Source organism: Brachyhypopomus gauderio, unplaced genomic scaffold (genome assembly GCF_052324685.1).
Source record: "Brachyhypopomus gauderio isolate BG-103 unplaced genomic scaffold, BGAUD_0.2 sc49, whole genome shotgun sequence".
Classification (NCBI taxonomy): domain Eukaryota; kingdom Metazoa; phylum Chordata; class Actinopteri; order Gymnotiformes; family Hypopomidae; genus Brachyhypopomus; species Brachyhypopomus gauderio.
Window position 1 is genome coordinate 2,478,568 of NW_027506874.1, and position 16,844 is coordinate 2,495,411.

The following is a 16,844-nucleotide window of genomic DNA, read 5'->3' on the forward strand; positions in this document are numbered from 1 at the left end:
CCAAACCCCAACCCCCCTCTCACCCGCCACCCACCCCCACCCTAACCAAACACCACACCCCACACATATCCCCACCCACCCTAACCAAACACCACACCCCACACATACCCCCACCCACCCTAACCAAACACCACACCCCACACATATCCCCACCCACCCTAACCAAACAACACACCCCACACATATCTCCACCCACCCTAACCAATTTTCATGTGAAAGAGACAAACACAACAAACACAGGTGAGTTTCACGCTTACACTAAATAATTCAGCAATTACACCAGATTTTTCTGCATTCATGTATCATTTATAATATTTTAACGGAATTAGATTAATTTATTTGAATTTAATTTAGTTTTATTGTTTGTGACTTTGGAACTGTATTCAGATGAAGAAGCAAATTGTAGCAGACGTGTGTGTGTGTGTGTCAGATAAAATAGTGTGTGTGAGATATATATATATATATGTGACGTTCGGGGTGGAGCGAAGGACGAGACACAGAAGACATTTTTATTTTTACTGATGTTACGCAATAGTGCACGTAGAACATATAAACGGACACAGTCAACGTGTAAACTTTAGACAACGGCGAGCACAGGACACTGCGCGAGCGCACATTAAATAGACAAACCACATAAACCCGCGTGATTACGAGACGAGCCACAGGTGAGACGGATTATCACAAGACATAACCATCACCACACAGATCCACAGATGCAGACGAGTAGACGTGGACAACGTAAACACACACCCAAAAGGGAGGGGCCGGGGTCCTCAACGTGACAGTATATATAAATATATATATATAGAGAGAGAGAAAATCTGTGTATGTGTGCGTGAGAGATAATGTGTGTGTGTGTGTGTGTGTGTGTGTGTGTGTGTGTGTGTGTGTGTGTGTGTGTGTGTGTGTGTGTGTGTTATTGTTATTGACAAGGGGAGAGGAGCACAGAGGGGAGAGGACGCAGGCGCTGTTTGTTCGCCGCTTCTCCACCTCCGATTTGATCTAGTGATTTCAGTGATCAATTTTAAGTAATTAATAATCTTTGAGTTTTAGTACTACTAAAGTATGTAGCTTTTAAATAATATCTTAAATTAGTTTGTTTTAAGTTACACGATCTGCCAGTTTTGCACATCGCCTGCTAGCCTGGATTTTGCTCCTGCTGCCTGGTGAAACAGCATTTCGGATGTCATATGTTCGGCTCAGAGTTTGGTGCTGGATATTATTGATTATTGCTTCTACACGTCTGTCAACTTGACCGAGGAGAAAGAACGCTGGCTGGTTAGCTACACTTAGTAGCGGACTAACTCCAAACGGCGCCCGGCAAAATGCTTAAGTACTCAGTCTCTCAGCTGCTGAATTTAAACTGGCGGATTCCTCCACCTTGTCTCTCACTTATAAGACAGCTTGGACTTCAGCGTTGACCGCGGTATATTCACAAAAGCTCTCATAAAAAGTTTGTTTACCTTCATCATGGTGCAGCTACAATACCCTCCATCTGGTCTACCGCTCCACATTCGGACTCACAAAGACGTCATCGGGACACTGACGCACCTGGATTATCTGACAGCCTTCTGCCCGCCTCTTTCCGAGGACTTCATGGCGAGGTGGAAAACGTGGAGTGGATTACTCTGTATTACAGAGATTACAGAGGCATGCAAAGCCAGAACTTTCTTTTGCTACTATGGAGTTATTTAATGTGCAATCCCTCACTAATAAATCTCTTCTCATTCACGATCATATTTTGGATAAAAGACTAGATTTTACGTGTCTGGTTGAAACTTGGCACAAATCAGGGGAATACTCTGTGCTAAATGAAGCCTGTCCCCAGGGTTATAGATATATGGAAAAAGCCCGCAGTTCTGGTCGTGGAGGTGGTTTGGCAGTCATCCATCGGGCCGAACTGGAACTTTCTCCCCTGCCTCTGTCTGGTCTTACATCTATGGAGTGTATAGCCTTCAAATGCAAACACCCATACTCTACGACTGTACTCCTTATATACCGTCCTAATATACCTCCTAATTCCTCATTTCTTCCTGAAATACATGACCTACTTACATCACTTTGTTCCATGTCAACTAACATTGTCATCATTGGTGATGTAAATATTCATGTTGACAATTCTTCCTCTCATCTTGCAACTGAATTCCTGGACCTGCTTGACTGTCTTGGTCTCCAGCAGCATGTAAATGCTCCCACACACACCAGGGGCCACATTTTAGACCTGGTCATTACTGGCTCTGCTACTGTAAACAATGTAGAGGTCTATGATCTGGGTGTATCTGACCATAAGGTGGTCTCTATGGCTTTCGCATTTGGACTACCTAATATTAGACAAAAGCGTCAGATACATTTCCGGAACTGGAAGCACATTGATCACATCTCCATGGCTGCAGATCTTCAAAAAACTATTCACCAAGATTTCACTACAGCAGATGAACTGGTGGAACATTACAATACATCTCTGTGCAATGTTTTTGACCTCCATGCTCCTATTAGGACACGTGAAGTCAGCTTTGAACGCTCTGCTCCCTGGTACACACCAGAACTCCGCAGATTAAAAATGGCTGGCCGTTCCCTGGAACGTCGTTTTAGGAAGTCTGGGCTTACTGTCCACAAAATTGCCTTCCATGATCATCAAAGGGCTTATCTGAAATTGTTGAAGGAGGCACACTGTAAATTCTATTCAGATAAAATCAATAAAAACAGTGGAAGCTCAAAGTGGCTTTTTTCTACTATAAGTCACATTTTGAAACCACAGCTATCCTCCCCCATTGAAGCCACTGAAGAGAAATGCAACAACTTCATTGATTTTTTTAGATCTAAAATAAAGAATATCCGGTCTTCATTGGCTGGTCTTCTTCCTCCGTCTGCCTCTTTTCCCAGCCTTTCACCTAAGAGCAGGCCATCCCTTAAATCATTTAATGTAGTAACAAAGAGGTGCATTGAGGGGATTCTGCAAGAAATGAAACCATCTACCTGCATATTGGACCCCATACCAACAGCTCTCCTCAAATTAATCATCCCCACTGTGAGTCCGATCATCACTCAGTTTGTGAATCTCTCATTGCAGACTGGCCACATCTCGTCTTCCCTTAAAACTGCTGTCATCCGTCCTACCCTAAAGAAGCCTTCGCTAGACCCGGAAGTGCTTGAAAACTACAGGCCTATTTCTAACCTTCCTTTTTTATTAAAGGTCCTAGAGAAGGCAGTTGCATCGCAACTTCAGAACCATCTCAACGGAAACAACATGTTTGAAAAGTTCCAGTCTGGTTTCCGTCCAGCACACAGCACAGAAACCGCCCTTCTTAGGGTACCAAATGATCTACTAATGACAGCTGATGCAGGATCACCATCCCTGCTTATTCTTGTAGACCTAACGGTGGCTTTTGATACATTGGATCACTCCATCCTACTGGATCATCTCTACAACACCATTGGACTGTCTGGAACTCCATTGCAGTGGTTCCAGTCCTACCTGGCTGACAGGACTGAATATGTTCTACTGGGTGGTCATAAGTCCAGGCAACTCCCTGTCGCATGTGGCGTCCCACAGGGGTCGGTTCTTGGCCCAATTCTTTTTATCATTTACATGTTACCCCTTGGACAAATAATCAGTAAACATGGGTTGTCGTTTCATTGCTATGCTGACAATACCCAACATTATTTTAAAACTGCAACAAGTTCCTCTGCAACCCTGTCACAACTTACCATATGTCTTGAGGATATACAGGCATGGATGAGTAGCAACTTCCTTCGGCTCAACAGTGGTAAAACTGAGGCCCTACTTGTTGGTACTCCTCACCAACTTTGTTCCTCTCTCATATCCCAGTTTACTTTTGATGGTCAGATTATCACTCTCTCCTCCTCAGTCACTAATCTAGGGGTTCAGTTTGATCCACAACTGACTTTTAATACTCACATAAAACATCTCCGCAAAAACTCTTTTCACCACCTTCGGAACATAGCAAAACTTCGTCCACTTCTGACTCACAAAGATGCTGAGAAACTTGTCCATGCTTTTATTTCTTCAAGGCTGGACTACTGCAACAGTCTTTTTTATGGGATTTCTGGCAAGGACATCCAGGCATTACAATATATTCAAAACAGTGCCGCCAGAATCCTAATGAGGGTCAGAAAATATGAACACATCACCCCCATTCTAAAATCACTGCACTGGCTTCCTGTCTCATCCCGGATAAACTACAAAATCCTTGTGCTTACATACAAATGTATTACTGGTCAAGCCCCATCATACCTACTAGAACTTCTCACCCGCCAAACATCAATCCGCACCCTCAGATCATCAGGCAGCATGCTCCTTCAGGTGCCCCCCACTAGGCTTCAAACTATGGGGGACCGAGCCTTTTGCTCAGCGGCGCCACGACTCTGGAACTGTCTCCCAGTCCAACTTAGGTCTGTGCAGAGCCAGGACACTTTTAAAGCTCTTCTTAAGACTTATCCTTTTAAAAAGGCATATAGCTCTTGACATATTCTATATTTTTATTATTTTTATATACATAATATTCCATGACTGATGTTTTATTTTTTTTGTGTTTGAGGTTTGCCCTTGTTGTGACACTTTGAGATTTTATAAAATGAAAAGTGCGTTACAAATAAAATCTATTACTATTATTATTATTATTATTGTGTGTGTGTGTGTTATTGTGTGAGTGTGTGTGTGTCTGTGTGTGTGTGTGTGTGTGTGTGTGTGTGTGTTGTTGTGTGAGTGTGTGTGTGTGAGAGAGAGAGAGAGAGTATATTTGAAGTTCTGTTTGTGATTTATTTCTCTTTTAGTAAATGCTCCCTCTGCTGTTTGGAGGAGTCATGTTGTCCAAAAAAAGACTCTGCAGCCCCCTGAAGAGACAGTCAGAAGAACACAGACCTCCTCAGATGGTCAACTGACTCATGAACGTTCAGCCCCTGAACCAGAAGAACAGCCTTATGACACCACCTATTCCTGTAGTGTCTCAGAAGGCTGTGAGATTAACAGGAAACCTGCTGCTCCCCCTAACAACCACAAGATACCCCAGAAACCAGGTGAGTCTGGACATAGATAATGAATGAGTCTGGGTGGGGCTTAGTAAATCTGTGAGGGGCTTAGTACAACTGGGTGGGGTTTAGTAAATATGTGAGGGGCTTAGTACGACTGGGTGGGGTTTAGTAAATATGTGAGGGGCTTAGTACGACTGGGTGGGGTTTAGTAAATATGTGAGGGGCTTAGTACGACTGGGTGGGGTTTAGTAAATATGTGAGGGGCTTAGTACGACTGGGTGGGGTTTAGTAAATATGTGAGGGGCTTAGTACGACTGGGTGGGGTTTAGTAAATATGTGAGGGGCTTAGTACGACTGGGTGGGGTTTAGTAAATATGTGAGGGGCTTAGTACGACTGGGTGGGGTTTAGTAAGACTGGGCAGAACTGAGTAGTGAGTGTGGACTTCATCAGTTTGGGTGGAGCTTATAAGTGATGTTTTAATTAATAAATGTTTTTGCAGCAGGAGCTCCAGCTCTTCCTCCACGGCCCTCCTTCATGAAGCGATGTCCAGAGTACGAATTTGTCCTGTCTTCCTCTTCCTCTCTGGTTGCCTCCAGCAGATTCTGCCATGATCATCTAGCAGGCAGCAGCACACCTGGTTCTGAAGGCTCACACAGACCCTCTGAGCTTAAATCACGTCCTGGTACATTACTATTCACACTCACACATAACCAATGAATGATGTATCAGTGACAGGCAGTTTGACGGTTTGGTTATATGTCCATAAAATTACGTATCTGCCAAATGCATAAAAAGTAAATGTAAAATGATGATGACGATGATGATGATTAGGGTCATCTCCACAGGAGATGAAGACAAACACGTGTTGCCTGGCAACCCCAATGTGCTCCTGGTTCGTGTGGGAAGTCTTCTGAGTGAAGAACAGTGTGAGTGATTTGGAATCATCTGAATCTAAAGCTCATAAAGCCACGAACACTTCAGCATGGAAGCTCATATAAAGATAACCTTTATGAAGTCACCATTAAATATTTAGGTCTATACACTATATTACCAAAAGTATTTGCTCACCTTCCTTGACTCACATATGAGCTTAAGTGACATCCCATTCCTAATCCTAACCCAGACTCATCCATCAGATTGCCAGAGAAGCATGATTCGTCACTCCAGAGAACACACCTCCACTGCTCTAGAGTTCAGTGGCGGTGTGCTTTACATCACTGCATCTGACGCTTTGCATTGTACTTGGTGATGTATGGCTTGGATGCAGCTGCTCGACCATGGAAACCTATTCCATGAAGCTCTCTGCACTGTTCTTGAGATAATCTGAAGGCCACATGAAGTCTGGATGTCTGTAGTGATTGATTCTGCAGAAAGTTGTCAACCACTACGCACTTCAACATCCGCTGACCCCACTCTGTCAGTTTACGTGTCCTACCACTTCATGACTGAGTTGCTGTCGTTCCCAAACACTTCCATTTTCTTATAATACAGGTGACAGTTTACTGGAATATTTAGGAGGAAATTTCACGACTGTATTTGATGCACAGGTGGCATCATATCACAGTTCCACACTGAAATTCACTGAGCTCCTGTGAGCGACCCATTCTTTCATGAATGTCTGTAAAAACTGCATGTCTGCATGCCTAGGTGCTTAATTTTATACACCTGTGGACATAGAAGTGATGGGAACACCTGATTCCGATCATTTGGATGGGAGAGCGAATACTTTTGGCAATATAGTGTATGTTTGATAAAGCTAAGATGTTTGTAAGAATCTGCAAATGGTTTACTGAGCACATTTTTTGTGTGTGTAGGTGAGTGTGTGGAGGGTGAGCCAACACACTGCTCACATTGTGGTTCGGTGTTGGAGTCCTGCTATGACAATGTGGTAAACATCTGTGACAACTGTACCACAAACACCCTCGTGAATCTACCCAAACACTCTACCACAAACACCCTCATGGACCTACCCAAACACTAACCAGAGGTGTCAATTCCAGGTTCAGAAAGTAAAAGTCCTCACCAGGATTTTGCTCAAGCTTGCTAGATTTTCTAATTAGTGCAATCCAGATAAAATTAGTGGAATCAACACAATCCAGGAAGCCTGAGCAAAATGCTGGTGAGGACTTTTACTTTCTGAACCTGGAATTGACACCTCTGACACTAACACAAACACCCTCATGAATCTAAACACCAACACTAACACCCTAACACCCAAATGAATCTAAACACCAACACTAACACCCTAACACCCTCATGAATCTAAACACCAACACTAACACCCTAACACCCAAATGAATCTACCCAAACACTCTACCACAACAGGCAAACACTAGATGTAATGTAACTTCCAGTACTCTCAAAGATCTACTATAAACACCCGCACACTGTCACAGATGTCATTTTAACACCCAATGCCCTAATGGATCTACCATAAACATCCAATCATACATAATTTTAACAATCAAAACAACCTCCTGGATCTCCCATAAATACACAAACACCCTCCCTAATGCCCAAAACATTCTCATGGATTTAAAATATACACGCAAATGCCCATACCATACCATATAAAATCTAATATAAACACATAATCACTCAGCTCTACCATATCAGAGTCACAGTCTTACTCAAATAAGCACACAGTCTTAGTAAAATGAACACACAATCTTAATCAAATAAATACAGTCTTAGTCAAATAAACACACACACCCCAGCAGGCATTTCAACGTTGAATCGACGTTGAATCAACGTCGAATGTGATGGTTGAATCAACGTTGGATTTTGTGTCGATTTTGAAAGGTGAATCAACATTGATATGCCAACGTCGTTTCAACGTCATACATTCAACCTTGAATAAACCATAAAATTCACGTTCATGATGCTCAAAATTGCATGGGAGAGAGGAAAAAAACAACTGTATGCCATAATGAAAAGGAACAATTTTATTATTTTTTTATTCTCTCTGTAAAATTTTACTCCATTTACTCTCTGTAAAATTTTACTGGAATACCACCACACAACCTCAGTCATGGCCTCAAGTCTGGGACTCGAACCCACGACCCTCCGGTCTCAAGACCAGTTCCCAACCGCCAGGCCACGACTACCCTGCCCTACTCTCTTTAAACCTGTTGATTTGTCATTGCGAAGTTTTGTTTCTGCCTCAAAACATTTCAAACTGTTTCATTGCCTGATGTTGTCTTCCTGGTTAATACCTGCCTGTTTTTGACGACGTTTTTGGACGAATTAATAAATAAATTAAAATTATATTATTATTATTACTACTACTACTACTAATAATAATAATTAATACCTCTTTCAAAACCCTCAGCCAATGCCAAAGTGTTGTTTGTACTTTTTTATTGTATGTGTTTTTTGAACTTGAAATGGTAATACAAAGGCAGGTTGAAGATATTACGTTGATTCAGCGTTAATAGTTCAACGTTTGCGCAACCATTTAACATTAAACGTTGATTCAACGTTGTTTCAACGTTGAAACAACAACAGACAGTATTTCAACTATATTTCAACCACATTTCAACGTTGAAGGTCGGTCGTGTGCCAGTTGGGACATTTTGCAGCTCATGTTGCAGTTCACTGTTTATCATTGAACTGTTTCCTTGTTTGTTGTCTTTAGGTGAAAGAATGCTATTTTTGTCAGCCGTGGGACTCCCATGTTCCCCAGCTGCCTGTGGGTTGTGAGGATTGCCTGTTTCTGTTGAGTTCCCATGTCAGAGCTCCTTCACCAGATCGGGGATTACTTTTATTCTGCATCGGTACTTCACAACCTCTCAGTACACAGGTGTGTGGTTGTACTTGTGTGTGTCACTTTCTTAAGTGTTCCTCTTCATTAATTTTGTTATGTATTTTATTTAAATTTTAATACTTTTGTCTTTGGATTCTTAATTGGAAGCACCTTTGTAGCTCATGTTGTGAATAAATTTTATTATTTTTGGTGATACTGTAACCATGGAAGGACGGACGGTCCAATTACCAGTTACCAGTCCAGTTACTCTTTACCAGTGCAGTTTAAGAATTTTCAGATACCTTTGTTATTTAACTAAGTAACTTTTTAATGATTTATCATTATTTAGTATATCTGTGTGTGTGTGTCTGTGTGTCTGTCTGTGTGTGTGTGTGTGTGTGTGTGTGTGTGTGTGTGTATGAAGTCTGTTCAGAATGCTGTGTTGAAATGTGTTCAAAGTCTGAGCAGGACACATCCAGACATAGGCGTGGTTCTCCTCACCTTCAGTCATGTGGTACGATCCCTCTGTCCTCAAGACCAGGGAGGCACCAGCTACTGTTACCAGTGCTGAGATACTTTCAGCCACACACATTAGCCACACACATATATTATTAGTTAGAATATCTTATTATATTACATTTACAATGTCATTTATGCATTTATGATGCTTACCAAAGTGAAACAAACTCAGTAATACATTTAGTGCTTTACTGTCTAATGTGCTGTTTATATTGCTAGGTAACAGTACATGGTTACGGTGACATCCCGTCCCGAGTTCTGGAAGGACAAGAACTGAGTAACAGCACGTATCTGAGGGAGGTGGGGCTTAGCTTACCAACCCCGCCTCCTCTCTGTCACACTCAAGCCAGTCTACAGAGGGACATTTACAGGTAGCTACAACTCCTCAAAAACTTTAAAGGTGGCTACAACCTCACACATTACAGGTAGCTATAACTGACACCCACCTGCACACAAACACACACACACACACACACACACACACACACACACAAACACATACTCACAAACACACACACAAACATATCATCATATCATATCATAAAACACACTAGAGTATTATAGTCCACACCAGAGTAACATAGTACACACTAGAGCAGGGGTCTCCAACCTTTTTGGAACTGGGAGCTACTTCTTGGATACCAGTTATTGCGGAGGGCTACTGGGGGGGGAGGGGGGGGGGGGGGGTGGGGGGGCGAACGAAAGTTGTTGGGCGGGGGGGGGGGTTGGCGAACGAAAGTTGCGTGTGCGAGTGCCAATTGCTAAGCGGGAAGACCGCTAGCAACCGCAGACAATCTATAGTAGTAGCAAAAACATAAACAATGCAGCGCTTTGGTGCATGGCGCTATAGTGAGCTATTTTTAAAACAAGCCTGCGGGCGACTCATGACGTGGGTGACCCCTGGTTTATTCAATATTGACGGCAGCCTAACTTTTTGATTGACAGTTAATTGAGCAATAGAACACGAGAGGGAGTGTGTTATCGTGAATATATGTACATGCCGTTACCTACTTGACAACGCGTCCGCGGAGTGATGCAGAGAATGAGAATACCGTGCTGTTATCACACATATCTGCAGGGTTAGAACACTTCTCAACCAGTCGGATTGTGAACTAACTGTTGTATAATTGGCGATTAATCATTTAGTGTTAGAAGGGGAGGGACAACTGTGCATTTTGATTGGACATAAATTTAAGTAGATTTCTCGATGGGACCAATTAGGTTTACAAATTTATATGTAATTCATTGGCCCTTTGGCGAGCTACTCGGAAAGGGGTGGCGAGCTACTGGTAGCTCGCGAGCGACGTGTTGGAGGCCCCTGCACTAGAGTATCATAGTCCACACTAGAGTAACATGGTCCACACTAGAGTAACATGGTCCATATTAGAATATCATAGTCCACACTTGGGTATCGTAGAATACAGTAGAGAATAATATAATTATAATCTCGATACAAAACACAGTGAAACATTCAGATGATACAATGTACTGTATGTCAAAGTAAAAATGATATCTCTTTTATCCAATCACAGACTGCAGGAGAGTGACATCATTGCTCTGGGACCTGCAGCTCTGGTTTCTATCATGATGGCCTCCAAGCATCCTGGATCAAAGGTCAGAATAGTTTGATCACTTCATACTTTTAGCTCTTTCTAAAGTGCCCTTCTAAAGTGCCTCACTGTTCTCCAACTTAATTATTAAAGGATTATTAATCATTTTACTTGTATATTACTTTAGCAAAGTTAGAATATTCCCTCCTTAAAATGTTAATTTGATACTCTTATTAGGCGATATAAAAATTATCGCCATTAATCTATTCTTAAAGTTGGGTTGGGAACTGGGTCAAAATGGGTAAGCAAACTATGATGACTTTCAACTTCAACTTTTAGTCATTACTTGGGTAGCACGCATATGAGCCATTTTAATATAAATTAATCTAGATTAATTTCAAGATTTCAGTGAGATTAATCTAGATTAAAAAATTTATCTATGCCCACCCCTAATATATATATATATATATATATATATATATATATATATATATATATATATATATACAGTTGTGCTCAAAAGTTTACATACCCTGGCAGAATTTTTGCTTTCTTGGCCTTTTCTCAGAGAATATTAATGATAACACACAAACCTTTTTTCCACTCATGGTTAGTGGTTGGGTGAAGCCATTTATTGTCCAACCACTGTGTTTTCGGTTTTTAAATTATAATGACAACCAAACACATCCAAATGACCCTGATCAAAAGTTTACATACCCCAGTTCTTAATACCGTGTATTGCCCCCTCTAACATCAATGACAGCTTGAAGTCTTTTGTGGTAGTTGTGGATGAGGCTCTTTATTTTCTCAGATGGCAACGCTGCCCATTCTTCTTGGCAAAAAGCCTCCAGTTCCTGTAAATTCCTGGGCTGTCTTGCATGAACTGCATGCTTGAGATCTCCCCAGAGTGACTCAATGATGTTGAGGTCAGGAGACTGAGATGGCCACTCCAGAACCTTCACTTTGTTCTGCTGTAGCCAATGACACGTCGACTTGGCCTTGTGTTTTGGATTGTTGTCATGTTGGAACGTCCAAGTGCGTCCCATGCGCAGCTTCCGGGCTGATGAATGCAAATTTGCTTCCAGTATTTGCTGATAACGTGCTGCATTCATCTTTCCTTGAACTTTGACCAAGTTTCCTGTGCCTTTGTAGCTCACACATCCCCATAACATCAGCGATCCACCTCCATACTTTACAGTAGGAATGGTGTTCCTTTCATCATAAGCCTTGTTGACACCTCTCCAAATGTAACGTTTATGGTTGTGGCCAAAAAGTTCAATTTTGGTCTCATCACTCCAAATGAGTTCCAGAAGTTTTGGGGCTTGTCTCTGTGTTGTTTGGCGTATTGTAGACGAGACACTTTGTGGAATTTGCGCAGTAATGGCTTTCTTCTGGCCACTCGACCATGCAGACCATTTTTCTTCAGGTGCCTCCTTACTGTGCATCTTGAAACAGCCACACCGCTAGTTTTCAGAGAGTCCTGGATTTCAGCGGATGTTATTTGTGGGTTTTTCTTTGCATCCCGAACAATTTTCCTGGCAGTTGTGGCTGAAATTTTTGTTGGTCTACCTGACCGTGGTTTGGTTTTTACAGAGCCCCTGATTTTCCATTTGTTTATCACAGTTTGAACACTGCTGACTGGCATTATCAATTCTTTGGGTATCTTTTTGTATCCCTTTCCTATTTTATACAGTTCAACTACCTTTTCCCGTAGATCCATTGACAATTCTTTTGCTTTCCCCATGACTCACAATCCAGAAACGTCAGTGGCTGGATGAAAGATGCAAGAGTCTGTCTGGATCCCAGAAACTCACTCAGCTTTTATGCACACACACTGATTACAAGCAAACAGGTCACAGGTGAGGATATTACCTTTAGTAGCCATTCAAACCCATTTGTGTCACCTTCTGTGCATGTTATCAGGCCAAAATCACCAGGGTATGTAAACTTTTGATCAGGGTCATTTGGATGTGTTTGGTTGTCATTATAATTAAAAAAGAGAAAACACAGTGGTTGGACAATAAATGGCTTCACCCAACTACTAACCATGAGTGGAAAAAAGGTTTGTGTGTTATCATTAATATTCTCTGAGAAAAGGCCAAGAAAGCAAAAATTCTGCCAGGGTATGTAAACTTTTGAGCACAACTGTGTATATATATATATATTATATATCAGTAGTGGAACAGCTCTGTGATAGAAGCTGTTTTTCAGTCTTGTAGTCCATGCATATAATGTCCTGGAGTGACAGGCAGGAAAGCAGTGGAGCAAAGACATTTACATTTATGGCATTTGGCAGACGCCCTTATCCAGAGCGACTTACTTTTTTTTTTATCTAATTTTTATACAAGTGAGCAATTGAGGGTTAAGGGCCTTGCTCAGGGACACCTCAGTCATGGTCTCAGGTCTGGGAATCGAACCCGCAACCCTCCAGTCATAAGACCAGTTCCCTAACCACCAGGCCATGAAGAGGCAGTGTCCAGGGTGTGTGTCGTCCTTTATTGGGGCAGTCATGGTCCTGTGGTAGGGAACTGGTCTTGTGACCGGAGGGTCGTGGGTTTGATTCCCAGGCCTGAGGCCATGACTGAGGTGCCCTTGATCAAGGCACCTAACCCCAACTGCTCCCCGAGCGCCGGGCTAGGGCTGCCCACCGCTCTGGGCATGTGTGCACCACAGCCCCCTAGTAATCACTAATGTGTGTTTGTGTGTGTGTTCTAACTGCACAGATGGGTAAATGCGGAGGACAAATTTCAATTGCGGTGAAAATTCACAAAAAGTGACAAATTATAAAATAATAGACAACATAATGTAATAAATTAAATAAGATGGAACAGAGATAGAGTTACTTAACTAAAAGCAGATCTAAACAGGAAGGTTTTGAGATTCTTCTTGAAGCTGTGCAGGGATGAAATGCCTCTGAGCTCTTCAGGAAGAGAGTTCCAGAGCTTTGGGCCATAGTGGCTAAAAGCACCCTCGCCAATCTTTTATCGGCTTTTAGGAATTACCGGTAGATTATTGTTTGAAGACCTAACTGGAACATATCTAACCATCATTTCACTGAGGTAAAGAGGAGCAAGACCATGAAGATATTTAAAAACCATCACTAAAACCTTAAAAACTATTCTAAAGCTGACAGGTAACCAGTGCAGTCAGTGGAGTGCAGGTGTAATATGATCTCTCTTTCTCCTGCGGGTCAGAACCCTTGCAGCAGCGTTCTGAACTTGCTGTAGGTCAGAAATAGAGCTCTTTGGAAGAGCAGATAGAACAGCATTACAATAATCTAGCCTTGATGTGATAAATGCATGGACAAGTTTTTCACTGTCAGCAGGAGAGAGCATATCTCGGACTTTAGCAATGTTTCGAAGGTGAAAATGAGCTGTCTTTCATGTAGTCATGATGTGTGATTTGAAGCTGAGCTCATTATCAAAGGTGACGCCCAGGTTCTTAACACATTGTTTGGCATTCAGATTCATTTGATTTAAATAAGTCTGGACATCCCTTTGTGAATCACTACCAAGAACAAGAACTTCTGTCTCCTCTTTATTTAATTGCAGAAAATTGTCAGACATCCATGTCTGTATATCATCTAACAGTGAGCAAATTGATTTTAGGGCCTTAGGTTCTAGAGAAATGTAAAGTTGAGTGTCATCTGCATATTGATGATAACTAATACCATGCTTGTTAATGATATGTGGTAACGGAAGCATATATAGGTTGAATAGTAACGGCCCAAGAATTGATCCTTGGGGGACGCCACAAGATATTTTTTGATGTGTGGAGGAAGAGGTACCTAATGCAACATAGTAATCACGCCCAGTTAGGTACGATCTAAACCAGTCTAAGACTAAGACACTAAGGCCTACCCAGCTCTGTAGTCGATCAGGAAGTATTTCACAATCAACAGTGTCAAAAGTGGCGCTTAAATCTAGCAGAAAAAGGACTGAGAGTTTGCCTGCATCCTTATTCAATCTCAGGACATTTACTACCTTAACTAGTGCTGTTTCAGTGCTGTGCAGAACTCTGAAACCAGACTGAAAAGTGTAATTTATCTGATTTACTTTGACATAATCTTTAAACTGGATTGACACTACTTTTTCAATGATTTTGCTAAGAAAGGAACGGTTCGATATAGGTTGATAATTATTGAGAATTTTGGAATCAAGATTTCTGTTCTTTAATAGTGGTTTAACCACTGCAGTTTTAAGAATATTAGGGAATTCTCCCAATTGCAGAGACTGATTAACAATCGTTAGAACTTCATTAACTAATGAGCTCAGAACCTGCTTGAAAAAGCATGTTGGTAAATGGTCCAGTTCACATGTAGAGGATTTTAGTGATGAAATCACATCAAGTAGTGTTACCATGTCAACTTCTTGGAAATAAGACATATTAAAGTTAGGCTGAGTACCTGATATAAGGGTTGATAGTCTATTAGTGCGTGTTGCTATGTTCTGCCTTATACTTGTAATCTTGTCTCTAAAAATATTGCAAACTCATCTCATTTTTCAACTGAAACAGTTTCAGGGAAGACACAGGAGGTGGGGTTTACTATCTGATCTATACTTCTGAACAAGACAGCTGAGTTATTATTGGATGAATTGTTTAAGGTAGAGAAGTAGTTTTTCCTTGCTGATTTCACTTCACTGTTGTAATTCTGCAATGTTGTTTTATAAATATCAAAATGTTCTTGCAATTTTGACTTTCACCAACATCTCTCAGCCTGTCTACAATCTTGCCTAAATTTTTCAATTGATGGAATGTTTCTCCAGGTCATCTTAATTTTACTAGAGATAATTTTAGTTACCTTTGGTGCCACAGCATCAATACAATATCATGTCTTTGAAGGCCACGGCACTGCCAGCACTGAGATAATGCTTGGTTCCCCAAATGAGATCTGCTTACAATGGAATGCTTTATGGTAAAAACATGCAACACCACCACCTCTCTTATTTACTCTAGAGACATTAAAATAGTTAATTTTCGAGAGGCATTTTCATTTGGCACTATTGCTCCATTGCTATCAAGCAAAGTCTCTGTTAGAAAAAGAAAGTCCAGACAATATTCAATTAATTTAGCTATTATAAAAGACTTGTTTGTGCGTGAGCGTACGTTTAGTAGGGAGACTTTGAAAACCTGATGTGATTGATCAACGTAGCTTACATTATTCATCAAATTTTGATTGTTACAATGTTTGGTACTACTACATTTTCTTCCGATTACATTTTTATTTCGATTCTGAGAACCATGCCACCGGCTATTTAAAATAACTGGAATGTAACACGAACTAGGAGCATGGGTTCCAGTGTGTCAGACCTGAGTGTGCAGGAGAAGTAGATGAGTTCCTATAAGACTGCAGAACGTAGTGTTGCAGAACCTCTTCAATCTCCTGGAGTTTACCTCGTGAACTGTGGACAGATTCTCTGACAGGAGATGCTAAGATCTTGTGACTTCTATAGTCATGCCAGCTAAGTGCACCACAGATGCTATGTTTGCTTTGAGAGTGTTAATAGAGAAGTATAGGAAAGGACAGAAGGAGTTACATTGTGTGTTTGTTGATTTAGAGAAAGCTTATGATAGAGTACCGAGACAGGAGCTGTGGTATTGTATGAGGAAGTCAGGAGTAGCAGAAAAGTATGTGAGGGTAGTGCAGGATATGTATGAGAACAGTGTGGCAGCAGTGAGATGTGCAGTAGGAATGACAGATGGGTTTAACGTTGTGGTAGGACAACATCAAGGATCAGCCCTGAGTCCCTTCCTGTTCACAATTGTCATGGACAGACTGACGGACAAGGTTAGGCAGGAGTCCCCTTGGACTATGAGGTTTGCTGGTGACATTGTGATCTGTAGTGAAAGTAGGGAGCAGGTGGAGGTGAGCTTGGAAAGATGAAATGTGCCATATTTTGTCAATTGTGATTTTTACACCCCAATCAAAATTTGTCCTCCACTTTTAACCCATCTGTGCAGTCAGAACACACACACACACACTAGTGATTACTAGGGGGCTGTGGATCACACGTGCCCAGAACGGTGGGCAGCCCTA

At 41.6% G+C, this 16,844-nt stretch overlaps 1 protein-coding gene across 1 annotated transcript in view; it reads left to right on the forward strand.

Moving 5' to 3' along the window:
• The first annotated feature begins 104 nt into the window (after nucleotides 1-104).
• The window catches only part of LOC143487730 (circularly permutated Ras protein 1-like), a 27,867-nt gene continuing 11,127 nt past the window's right edge, over nucleotides 105-16,844 (forward strand). The window contains exons 1-9 of the mRNA XM_076986850.1: nucleotides 105-240; nucleotides 4,795-5,037; nucleotides 5,496-5,675; nucleotides 5,839-5,919; nucleotides 6,808-6,881; nucleotides 8,631-8,795; nucleotides 9,163-9,252; nucleotides 9,477-9,628; nucleotides 10,790-10,871. Coding sequence (XP_076842965.1) covers nucleotides 5,528-5,675; nucleotides 5,839-5,919; nucleotides 6,808-6,881; nucleotides 8,631-8,795; nucleotides 9,163-9,252; nucleotides 9,477-9,628; nucleotides 10,790-10,871 — 792 coding nt within the window. The 5' untranslated portion in view covers nucleotides 105-240; nucleotides 4,795-5,037; nucleotides 5,496-5,527. The remainder of the gene's footprint in view (nucleotides 241-4,794; nucleotides 5,038-5,495; nucleotides 5,676-5,838; nucleotides 5,920-6,807; nucleotides 6,882-8,630; nucleotides 8,796-9,162; nucleotides 9,253-9,476; nucleotides 9,629-10,789; nucleotides 10,872-16,844) is intronic.